General features: G+C 45.9%; 1 protein-coding gene across 1 annotated transcript in view; it reads right to left on the bottom strand.

Moving 5' to 3' along the window:
* LOC123745519 (uncharacterized) overlaps positions 1-13140 on the bottom strand; it is a gene marked incomplete in the record, with an annotated part of 145466 nt that overhangs the window by 106702 nt on the left and 25624 nt on the right. The window contains 1 exon segment of the mRNA XM_069311973.1: positions 11414-11909. Within this exon segment, the coding sequence (XP_069168074.1) occupies positions 11414-11909 (496 nt within the window).

Here is a 13140-nt window from a genome sequence, read left to right as displayed (position 1 = left end):
ACACAAGGGACACAGGGGCAGAACGAAGGCAGACCCCCCACCAGGTATATAAACAAAAGAAAAAGAAAACCCCGCAAGAGGACAGCGTACCCAAGCGGAACAGAGCCGGCCGCTATGATTGGTAAAGACAAGCTGCACAGTACCCCGCGCCCCACCAGTGCAAACACTGCCCCTTACTCTAAGGCGAACAAGGGAGACAGAACACCCGAGCACACAAAGAGCGGCCGAAAACCAAGCGGTAAACGGCCAAGCAGGGGCAGGACCCAAGGAACTTGTGGAAGGTGGCCCCAAGCCCCAAGGGCAGTACTTACAGGGCACCTAGGGAAGGGAACCCTAGGCGCATGCAGCCCGAGTACTGAAGAATCACACCCGGCTCACGCACCACCTAGAAAACAGACACCACACTCTAGGTACAGTGCTGAAACAACCACTGGAGCCGGAGCACATAACCATTGCCTATAGCATCAGCCGAAGAACTGATGGGTGGATAGCCGGCGTGGGAGGTCTGGGGCTCCCCCTTCCCCCTCCCGGGGAGGGGGGAGCTGCGCAGACAGCGGCGCGGTGACGTATGACGTCATACTAGTTTCCGTGTTTTCTGTTGAAGAGTTCTATTCACTAGTTCGGCTTAGGTAGCAATTTTCACCAGAATAGGGGTTTGTTTTGGAATGCTTACCTTTCTGGATGCTTGACCCGGTCGATGGCAGACATAGAATGCTTCCAACCACACGGGGGTTTCTATAGGCCATTGCTCCCCTTGCCTCTCTGAGGGGGCCAGGTTCTGGCTCGTGGTCCCCGGTAGGCCCTAGAACTCCATACACATGACTGATGCCAAAGTCTGACATTAGCATATCAGCCGGTAAAGCTCCGGGGAGCCGACGGGGCTCCCCCAGAAAATTCTAACATATATCATATAATTCCTTTGATTTTCAAATTTCAAACTAATTATTACATTTTGATACTGATACAAGTTTTGGAAATTTGGATAAAGTTACATCTTAGTTTTATGTTTTCTTTTAATGTAGGGTTCAGGAATGTTACGACTCTGGACCCGAGATTGCACTCTGGCAAAGGTATCCAAGACCCTTTCCCTCTTTTAGATATTTTAGTGATAGGCCCTGAATGTCTTGGATAAGGTGTGGGATTAGTATTAATTAAATTATAGAGTTCTTAGATAGGTTTGGGTTAAAGAAGAAATGAACCCTCTGGTAATTTTTATACAAGAGGACTCATCCTCAACTTGCAAACGACGGGCAATCACTTCCTTGCCAGACGTAATTACCTAAGCGTAGTTACAGGATGAGAGCTACGCTCGTGGTGTCCCGTCTTCCCAGCACTCTTTGTCATATAACACTTTGAAACTACTGACGGTCTTGGCCTCCACCACCTTCTCACTTAACTTGTTCCAACCGTCTACCACTCTATTTGCGAAGGTGAATTTTCTTATATTTCTTCGGCATCTGTGTTTAGCTAGTTTAAAGCTATGACCTCTTGTTCTTGAAGTTCCAGGTCTCAGGAAGTCTTCCCTGTCGATTTTATCAATTCCTGTTATTATTCTGTACGTAGTGATCATATCACCTCTTTTTCTTCTGTCTTCTAGTTTTGGCATATTTAATGCTTCTAACCTCTCCTCGTAGCTCTTGCCCTTCAGTTCTGGGAGCCACTTAGTAGCATGTCTTTGCACCTTTTCCAGTTTGTTGATGTGCTTCTTAAGATATGGGCACCACACAACAGCTGCATATTCTAGCTTTGGCCTAACAAAAGTCATGAACAATTTCTTTAGTATATCGCCATCCATGTATTTAAAAGCAATTCTGAAATTAGAAAGCATAGCATAGGCTCTTTGCACAATATTCTTTATGTGGTCCTCAGGTGATAGTTTTCTATCTAGAACCACCCCTAGATCTCTCTCTTTATCAGAATTCTTTAAAGATTTCTCACATAATATATAGGTTGTGTGGGGTCTATGTTCTCCTATTCCACATTCCATAACATGACATTTATTAACATTAAATTCCATTTGCCAAGTGGTGCTCCATATACTTATTTTGTCCAGGTCTTCTTGAAGGGCATGACAATCATCTAAATTTCTTATCCTTCCTCTTATCTTAGCATCATGAGCAAACATGTTCATATAATTCTGTATACCAACTGGTAGATCATTTATGTACACAATAAACATCACTGGTGCAAGAACTGAACCCTGTGGTACTCCACTTGTGACATTTCTCCATTCCGATATATTGCCTCTGATTACTGCCCTCATTTTTCTATCAGTCAGAAAATTTTTCATCCATGTTAGAAGCTTACCTGTCACCCCTCCAATATTTTCCAGTTTCCAGAACAACCTCTTATGTGGAACTCTGTCGAAAGCCTTTTTTAGGTCCAGATAGATGCAGTCAACCCAACCATCTCTTTCCTGTAATATCTCTGTGGCTCGATCATAGAAACTGAGTAAATTCGATACACAGAATCTTCCAGATCGAAAACCATACTGTCTGTCTGATATTATATAATTTCTCTCCAGGTGTTCTACTAATTTAGTTTTGATTAGTTTTTCCAATATTTTCACTATTACACTTGTCAATGATACAGGTCTATAATTGAGGGGGTCTTCCCTGCTGCCACTTTTGTAGATTGGAACTATGTTAGCCTGTTTCCACACGTCTGCTACGATTCCTGTACACAGGGATGCCTGAAAGATCAGGTGAAGTGGAATGCTGAGCTCAGATGCACATTCTCTCAGAACCCATGGTGAAACTCCATCTGGGCCAGCTGCTTTGTTCTTACTGAGCTCCTTTAGCATATTTTCCACTTCATCTCTAGACACCTCTATCCGCTCTATGTTGTTCTCTGGAATTCTTATCGTGTCTGGTTCTCTGAAGATTTCATTTTGTACAAACACACTTTGAAACTTTTCATTTAATGTTTCACACATTTCCTTTTCATTTTCCGTGAATCTGTTTCCCATTTTCAACCTCTGGATATTATCCTTTACCTGCAATTTGTTGTTTATGAATTTGTAGAATAGGCCCGGTTCTGTTTTACATTTATTCGCAATCCCTTTTTCAAAATTTCTTTCTGCCTCTCTCCTAACTGCCGTGTAGTTGTTTCTCGCATCTTTGTATCGCTGGTATGTTTGGGGGTTTGGCCTCTTCCTATACTGATTCCATTTTTGTGTCTTTTGATATCTGGCCCTCTCACAATTTCTGTCGAACCAATCATGTTTTCTGGCCCTTCCTCTCTGTTTTGGTATGAATGTTTGTGTGCCTTCCTCGTATATTTTAAAAAATTTGGCATACATTTCATTTACTTCCCTGCCTAGCAACAATTCTGTCCAATTACACTCATAAAAAAAATTTCGAAGTTCCCCATAGTGACCTCTCCTTAAGTCGAGTTTATCAACTGTTTCAATGTCCCCATTTTCTTCTAGATAATATCTTAAAGCATAATCAATGTCTAACAGGACGTGATCACTCTTTCCCAAGGGAGGAAGGTACTGGATGTCAAATATCTCTTCTTCTTTCCTGGTGAATACTAGATCCAGTAATGACGGTACATCTCCTTCCCTCATTCTTGTGGCCTGCTTTATGTGTTGATACAAGAATGTCTCCAGAATGAGGTTCACAAATCTGCATGTCCAAAAGTCCTCTGTTCTTGCTTCATAGGCCTCCCAGTCTATTGCTTTAAAGTTGAAGTCCCTCAGTATCAACATTCGTGATTTATCTTTATCTGCTTGTACAATAATATCTCTCATGACCATTATGAGGCCCTCTCGTTTGTCATCCACGTAAGAGCAGCTTGATGCTCACAGTGTTGTAAGTACTGTATATTGTGATAACAATCGGTTTGTGTATTGTAAAGCTAGGATGATATAGTTATACTTAGAACTGTATAGTGGGAATTTAATATTGTATTAAAGATTCAAGTTAGTTACTGTATAATCAGCTGAACAAGTAAGTAATTATCAAAAGAAGGCACCAAACCGGAAAGGCTGTGTAGCACAATCAAATGTGCGGAATAATCAGAGGGCGCTAAATATCACCAAGGATGCCAATACAAGAACAGAAACACATAAGGTGAACTATATCAATAGTATCCAATTCACCAAGAATTCTATCGAGGGACAAGTGACCGCTAGGGACGGTTGGAAAGCAAGACACACGCTCGTCCTGGAAGTCAGGACATTCAACAGGAATATGCACGACTGTAAGAGGGACAATGCAATTTGAACAATAAGAAGCAGGGCAGCGCTCCATTAAGTGATCGTGAGTCAAGCATGTATGGCCTATACGTAACCTAGCCAAAGCCGTTTCCCACCACTGGTTATGGTGATAGAAGGAAGGCCACGGGGACCCACTATTCTTAAGAGTACGAAGTTTGTTACAAGCAACAGAAGACCATCAACCCTGCCAACGGGCAAGGATGGAGGAATGAATAACTGGGTAAAAGTCAGAATAAGGGATACCTTTACGAAAGATGGGACGAGCGGATAGCCTCCTTAGCGGCAGCATCCGCACGCTCATTTAAAGAGACACCAACATGGCTGGGAACCCAGTAAAACTCTACTGTCTTAAATTTACTGGAGATAAGAAACAGCCAATGTTGAATCTTGATGACCACCGGATGGACTGGATTAAAGGACTCTAGAGCCATGAGGGCACTACGAGAGTTAACTACAATCACAAAGGAGGATTGACAATGAGAAAGCAGGAGACGAAGAGCAAAGAGAATAGCATAAAATACTGCTGTGAAGTTGCTAGTCTCCGGAGGTAGGCGACACATATAAGTGTAGTCAGGAAAAACAACAGAGTAGCCCACACTGTCTGCAGACAGACACCCATCAGTGAAGGTGGAAATGGAGTGGGAGGGTGAAGAAAAGTGTTCAAGGAAAAAACGTTTCAGAACCGTAGGAAGGGTACAAGCTTTAGTGATGCGGGTCAGGGAAGTACAAAATTTTGGAAGGGGAACCCTCCACAGGGGCAAGGACAGAACAATATGAGGAGGAATATTGGTAATACGAACCGAAAAAGAATCCTGCAAGCAAGACAAATGGGCAAAAAGAGGAAGGTGGTGAAGAGGAACAGGAACTATAGGAGGGGTAAAAGTCGAAGCATGACTGAGGCAAGAGTGAGGATGTTGTAAGGACCGCGCAAGGTAACGAAGACAGTAGCAATCACAGCGGTCCTGGAGAGATAAGTAGCCAGTGTCAAGATACAAGCTGAGGACAGGAGTCGAATGGAAAGCACTAGAGCTGAGACATAACCCAGTATAGTGCAAAGCATCATGACAGCGAAGAGTAGAAGGAGAAGCAGATGAGTAAGAATGGCAACCATAATCGAGTTTAGACAGTACGAGAGAGGAGTGTAAAGAGAGGAGTGTGCGCTTATCCGCTCCCCAAGAAGTATGGGACAAAACCGTAAGGAGGTTAAGGGCCTTAGAACATTCAACTCGGAGGTAAGAGATATGGGGCGACCAGGACAAATGAGTGTCAAAGATTAACCCCAAAAGCTTGGAGGAATCCTTGTTCACAAGAGGATGACCATAAAGTGACAAAGAGGGACAAAGAACGACATGCTTCTGAGTAAATAAAAGTCATAGCACAAATCTTAGACGTAGAGAACTTGAAGTCATGATTGGTGGCCTAAGACCACACAGCATCTATCGCAAGTTGAAGGCACCGTTAAAGGAGAGGTGAATCATCGCCCTGACAGCAAAGGGTAAGATTGTCGACATAGAGCGGGGAGAAGACACCAGAAGGAAGGTAGGAAAGAAGACCATTGAAGGCAACCAGAAAAAGAGTAGTGCTCAGGGACCAGATTCACGAAGCAGTTACGCAAGAACTTACGAACGTGTACATCTTTTCTCAATCTTTGGCGGCTTTGTTTACATTTATTAAACAGTTTACAAGTATGAAAACTTCCCACTCAACTGTTGTTATTGTAATAAACAGCCTCCTGGTGCTTCGGAGCTCATTAACTGTCTAATAATTGTAAACAAAGCAGCCAAAGATTGAGAAAAAGATGTACACATTCGTAAGTACTTGCGTAACTGCTTCATGAATCTGCCCCCAGAACACTACCATGGGGTACACCTTCGTATTGCCTAAAAGAGGCAGAGAGAGCGGCACCAAGCCTCACTCGAAAGGAACGACGAGAAAGGAAACTTTGGAGGAAGAGAGGGAGATTACCACGAAGGCTAAAAGAACAAAGTTGGGACAGACTATGATATCTCCAGGTTGTGTCATAATCCTTTTCTAGGTCAAAAAGGGCGGCAACAACGGAGGTCTTCACAGCAAAAGCAGTACTGTACGAAAATAGACCTCCAAGTTCACCAGGACATCGGTTGTGTTGTAGCACTTGCAAAAACCAAATTGAGAAGGGGAGAGGTGGTGATGGTGTTCTAAGAACCACATCAGACAAATGTTAACCATACGTTCAAAGAGTTTGCAGACACAACTCATGAGAGCAATAACCAGAAGTCCTGAGGGGATGTCCCGAGAGACCCTGTTTTCCCGAACAGCGAGGACAATGGCATCGATCCAGTCCTCAGAGACTGACGACGACTCCCAGACCTGATTATACAGATTCAGTAAATACTGAGACGTGCATGGAGGGAGATGGTGAAGCATCTCGTAATGAATGTCATTGGAACCAGCTGCTTTAGGGCCAGGACAGACTGAAGTACAGAGAGAGAGAAGGGATCATTATACGGAAGTCGGAGACGGGTGCAGAAATTTAAAGGATGAGATTCAAGAACAGGCTTATGAAGAAGGAAAGATTGAGGAAGATGAAAACCAGAGCTAACAGATGAAAAGTGGGAATCCAGTTTGGTCGCGACCTGCAACAGGTTCGCCACAAGAGTACCATGGAGGGGAAGGACCAGCGAGACATCGAGAACGAACTTACTCGCTATCTTGCGAATACGCTTACAGATCTGTGGCAGAGGAGTTTCGGATGTAATGGTGGAAACATAAGACTTCCAACACTCACGTTTAGCTGTATGGATGGTCCTATTGGCCACTGCACTTGCCTTCCGAAACAAAAGAAAAGAATCAGCCATCTGCTGGCGGCAGTGTCTCTTCCAGGCTGCACGCTTACAGCGAACAGCCTGAGTACAGTCCACATACCACCAAGAAATACACTTCCGCATGCTTCGAGAGGTAGAGCGAGGAATAGAGCAGAGGGCAGTATCAAAGATGGTGTCATGAAAAAGGAGGAGAGCACAAGGAAGAGGCAGACTGTAGAGGTCAAAGAGAGTAGCACGGAGGGTAAATAGGTCCCAGTCAGCCTTCGCAAACTGCCACCTATGGAAGGAGAGGGGAGGGTGAAAGGAGAAAAAGGTAACAAGGATGAGGAAATGTGGGGGTCATCAAGAACCCGCCATGGGAAATCCAGGTAAAGAGACGACGAGCAAATAGAAAGATCAAGACAAGAAAGGGTGCGAGTTCGAGAGTCCAAATGAGTGGGGTCACCAGAATTCAGAAGAGATAGGGAAGAAGAGAGGAACGGTTCGAGAAGGCTACCTCGGGTGTTTGTCGGGACATCACCCCAGAGGGAATGTCGACAATTGAAATCGCCCAACAGAAGCACAGGCTTTGGCAAGGAGTCCAGCAGGTGCTTAAGATCGGGAAGAGAAAGCGGGACATTTGGGGGAGATAAATAGAACAAACCATGTACCATTTACTCACAAAGACATGGGCAGCAGAACATTGGAGAGGCGATGGAATAAGGAGGGGGATGAAGGGAATATCAGAACGAATCAAGAGGGCAGTAGAATTATGGGCCCCAGCAAAAGCTGAGGGGGGGGGCGGGAGAAAGCAATAGCCACGAAAGTGACAGGACGAGCACCAAGTATCAGCTCCTGGAGACAGACACAGAGGGGAAAAAACTGCAAAATCAGAAGTTGGAGTTCATGGAAATTAGCATAAAATCCACGAATATTCCATTGAAGAATGGACATCGACAAAGAGAGAAAGGACAGCAACAATCACTCAGGGTGAGCAAAGTCAGGGTTAGAGGGCATGGGTAAACTGAGTAAGGATGGAGGGAAGGGAGCGGGAGGACAGACCAGAGGCGGACGGGCAGGGTCTGGAGGAGGAGACAACTGAGAGGGGCAGTCAAGGACAGCAGGAGGAAGAGGGGTAAAAACTGGGGGGGGGATGTACCTCAGCAAGGGCAGCAACCGAGAGGGAAGCGAGGGCCAAAGAAACCTCCACAGCAAGAACAGCTAGGAGGCCTGACCACCGAAACGGGAGGGGACAGAGTGATGAAATCAGAGGTGGGGGGTGAGGAAGAAAGTGATGCCTTCTTACCCGCTGGGGAGGAGGAAGGAGAGGAACCAGGCTTACGTTTCTGACTCAAAGAGATAGGTGTTCCAGCAACAATGTACTGGGTGACAGATTAGAGTGTCTCAACAGGAGAAAAAGAACGAGAGCGAACAACACGAAAATTGCTGGGAGGATGATTGGACAGGACAACAGCCTATACAGACAGGCGGCGTGGAGAGCTAAGAGACGGGGGAGAAGGTTGGGGAGGAGGATCGGAGGGAGATGAGAAAGAAGACACAGGAGACATGGCTTTCCAGGTAGTAAGAAGGGAAACCCCAGATGGAGAACCAGGAGGGGGACCCGTCGGGACAGAACGTAAAGGAACAGGGGAGGAGGCGATCAGTGTGTCTGGCTCTATGGCCCGGAAACGGTTGTGAGACTGAGGAAGGCGAGAAGGACGAGGAGAGGAAGAGCACAACACGCGAGCATAAGACACGCCAGCAACAGGGGGGAAGACGGCGAACTTGGCACCTCGCCTCAGGAAAAGACAAACGTTCCCGGTGTTGCAAGTTGAGGACGGCTGCCTCAAGTTTGTAATGTGTACATGCGCATGAGAAGGTAGGTTGGTCCTCACTGCAACTGAGGCAGCGAGCCTGGGGAAAAGAGCACTCCGACTTAGAGTGACCAACGTCCCCACACATGGGACAGAGAGAAACAGTACTGGAGCATCTAAGGGCACCATGCCCAAACTTCCAGCACTTATTACAAAGCTGATTAGAGGGAATGTACTCCTGAACGGAGCATCTGACACCAGTAAGAATGACAGAGGACGGAAGGGTCCTACCACCAAAGGTAATTTTCACAACCCGAAGGGGTTGACGGCGACGACTACGAGGGGGTCGAGTAAACCTGTCCACTTGGAGAACAGAATGGCCTTGGGCTTCGAGGATATGTTTGATATCTTCATGACAGTCCTTTAGATTCCTAACACCGGTTGCAACATGGTGTGGGAGAACAGTGCCAACACTGGCATTCAACTGAGCATTCTTGGAGACCCGAACAGGGGTCTCGCCAATGAAGGATAAGGTGGCCAAGCGGGTAGCTGCATCCTGAGAAGCAGCAGCAGCAACTCGCGTACCGGAGGTTAAAAGTAACCAAGGCATCCACTGAATCAACAAGGTGCCTATGGAGGGAGAAATCATCAGGAGTAGAATCCAGATGGTGGAGATCGAATTATATATTCCACGTAGCAGGACCAAACAAGGTGTGATACGAAATATTATGGGAAGGGAGCGTGCGAGAGCGGCTGTATTGGGGACGGTGATGAGAACCCCTAGAGAGAGAGAGAGAGAGGAGTTATATGGTGCAGTAGTCACAATTAGAGAGGGAGCTGCACTAGGGGATGAGGTGGTCACCACAGAGGGCTTGGGGCTTAACCCTACCACAGGGGAGGAAGGGGAGCGAGGGGGAGTAGTCTGGTCTAGGCCTAATGTAGCGGGGGCTACAGAGCCTGGTCTTCCATCATAGTCTGACTCAGGGGCCTGGCTGCCCACCCCCATGAGCCTGGGTAAGAGAGGTCGTGTCGTCATCCATAAATCAATCATACTAAAGAGTCTGGGGCCTGGAACCAAGGGATACCATCTACCAGGGCAGCCAGGGAGGCCGAGCACGGGCCCGTGCAGGAAGGTTGCATCGTCCCCAGCGGTGCTCCCCCCTTTTTTTAACTGGACAGTTCTACTGCATCGTCCATTCTCCCAAACTGGTGCTAAGACCCCATTCCCCCTATCGCCCCAGCCTGGACACCCAACCATCCACACAGGGCAGCCCAACATGGGCGACCCTTCCAGCGAGCGGTCCGATGAGTCACAAGGCCCCCAACATGATGCCCATCTGCACATACAACACCCAAAGAGGGGGCAGGAGAGGGGGTGAAGGCAACCCTCACCGGTCCTAGGGAGGTGTATGTGAGCCCCTCACCACGACAAGACAACACCACGGAGGGGGATCAGCTGATCAAGCAGGCAGCAAGCCACATGGGAGGGGAGTCTCTTGTATTGTCATCGTGGGCTGATGTGGATGCTCCCTTTCTTTCTTCTTATGTCCTTCCCTCCTTATTCTTTACTAAACAGATCAGTAAGAGCGTTTTTGTTCCGTGCCACTCGTTGTTCTAAGTGCATTGTATGTACTAGCTCTATCTATAAATCCATCAACTTTTGTATTTCACCTTGTATGTATGTACTTTACCTGAATAAATATCTGTATTTGAATAAATTTGTATTTTGTATTTTTGTCTGTGCTTCCTAGTCAGATACTTTGAGTTCCAAGTGATATATTAGTCATATTAAGTTTAATGGAGTGTGTCCCTTAAGGCAAAAGTAGACTTTACCACTAGTGTGCTGTATGTAAATCTTGTCTCCTGCCCATGTAAAGTCAGAGAGGTAACGTAAGATCGAGGTAGTAAAGTATTTATGTTGTACTTGGGGTTAGAAGGGGGGGTAGAGGGGTTTAGGGTTAATAAATTATATTAAGGTAAATTTCAGCTGGAGGTTCCATCACCTCTCTTGCATTGGGTTAGGTGATCTGCTCTAAACGACAGACCATTATAATTATTATTCTATTTGCTGAGAATGGTTAGGAAAGCTGGACCTTTCCTAACTCCATTAGGTGCACCCCCCCCTCCCCTTACCTTGATATACCACACAAAACACTCACTTAACAAAAGATAACATTAAAATAAATACAGTATGGTGAATGAAGAAAAAAATAATAGTAGTCTTAACATTTTGATCACCCGGTAAATATTTGTTTGGGTGTAATGGTGTCACATTTGTCAAAATTTTTATAATTAACTAATATTTGTATATAATAAAAAAGTTTACCATTTCATTAGGTAATATTAACAAGAGATATGTTAAATCAGGTAAACCTTGAGTAATTATAGAAATTTATAAACAAAACCCAATTTCCTTAAATTTCTAGTGAAAAACGCCATATGACGCAAGCCGCAATTACCTCAGGTGAATCAAAACACGTCATATGACGTAGGCCGTCGTCTAAGGGTTAAGTGAGAGATATGAGGAGAGATAGAAGACCCTCGGAGTTACCATGAAGGCTGCTGGGTGGTTCTTGGTGACGGTCAGCTGTGTGGTGGTGGTGGTGGTGGTGCTGGCGGAGGTCTGTGCTGACACTGAGGGTGCTGCTGTTGCTGCCACTACTCAGAGAGAGCCTGGTGCAGCTGGACCCATCTCCATTCCAGTGGCGGTTCAACTGGCTCCCATTGTAGCTCAAGGTGGGAGTGGGTGTGGTGCTCATGTAGTGTGTGGCTGTAGTGGTAGGTGTAGTGCATGTGGTAGGTGTGATGATGGGTGCTGTTGTGGTGGTGGTGGTGGTAGAGAGCGAGTGCTCTTGGGGTGCACTCCTGGTGTCAGGAGCAGGTGTGGATGTGGGGAGGAGGTTGGTGGTGGTGTTGGGGTGGCACACGGGTATTGTGTTGGTGGTTGGTGTGATGCTGGAGGTTGGTGTGGGGCTGGTGGGCATGATGTGCGTGGCACGGGCATGGAGGCAGGGCGTGCAGATGGTATGCAGGCAAGGGAGGAGGCGTGGCTCTACCCAACCACGTCCACACGCACCACACTCACTCATCCTGGAATTAGAAACGTGTGATATTAGTAATGTCACAAACTATTATATACCACCGTCCCACCACCCTATCTAACCTCCATGAACAAAATTCAAGGGCATGTAGGGAGGGAACAGAGCATAACCTAAGGTGGCAGATCACAGGGACGGTGAATGTACACTCCTAGGTAGCAAGAAGGGTGAGAAATGCATAAAGGAGTGAGGATCGTAAGGGCCAGGGGCCAGATTCACGAAAGCAGTTACGCAAGCACTTACGGACGTGTACATCTTTCCTCAATTATGACGGCTTTGGTTACATTTATTAAACAGTTTGCAAGCATGAAAACTTGCCAATGAACTGTTGTTATTGTTATAAACATCCTCCTGGTGCTTCGGAGCTCATTAACTGTTTAATAATTGGAAACAAAGCTGCCAAAGATTGAGAAAAGATGTACAGGTTCGTAAGTGCTTTCGTGAATCTGGCCCCTGATGGATAAGGTAGGGAAGGGTGCAAGAAGCAGGTAACTGTGTGAAGTTACAGATATAAGAGTGAAGTGGGGGTGCACAATAGGTTTATTTGTTTACGTAGAGCTTTTGCCACCATTAACCACAGTAAACTTCTCTAACTGCAACACTATGGAGTCAAGAGGTCACTCCCTTCAGTACTTACAATCTTGCCTGACTGAGAGGGTCGAGTCTGTGTCTGTGAGTGACGGTAACTCTGCCAACTAACACTGGCCCTCCACAGGGCAGCATTCTTGGCACACTCTTCTTTCTCATTTACATCCTGATGCCACTCAGAACTTGAAGCCAGTCATATTTGCTGATGACACAACCTTCATTTTCTCAAATGCTAACCAACTTATTCTAAATGACAAGGTGAATACTGAACTAAACAACTCCATCTCTGGCTAATGGCTAACAAACTAAGCCAGAGCTAACAAACATTGACAAAACATTTTATATACTGTTTCATAACACGTCTACCAAAATAACCTACACATTAACAGTTCCCAAATACTGTGTAGAGTAGATGGTAAAATCCTTGATGTTCACATTGACAATAAGCTGAACTTCCATTGCCACATACAAAATATACACAAAAAAGAATGGAGAGAGAGAAGTGTGGGCCCTCAGTAAGGGTTTAATATCTTCCAATTCTAGTCCAACCACTTGGGCTGGACGGTAAGCACGGTCTCGCTTCATGCAGGTCGGCGTTCAATCCCCGACCGTTCAAGTGGTTGGGCACCAATCTC

Source organism: Procambarus clarkii, chromosome 71, assembly GCF_040958095.1.
Source record: "Procambarus clarkii isolate CNS0578487 chromosome 71, FALCON_Pclarkii_2.0, whole genome shotgun sequence".
Classification (NCBI taxonomy): Eukaryota; Metazoa; Arthropoda; class Malacostraca; order Decapoda; family Cambaridae; genus Procambarus; species Procambarus clarkii.
This window is presented reverse-complemented; position numbering and strand designations above follow the sequence as displayed.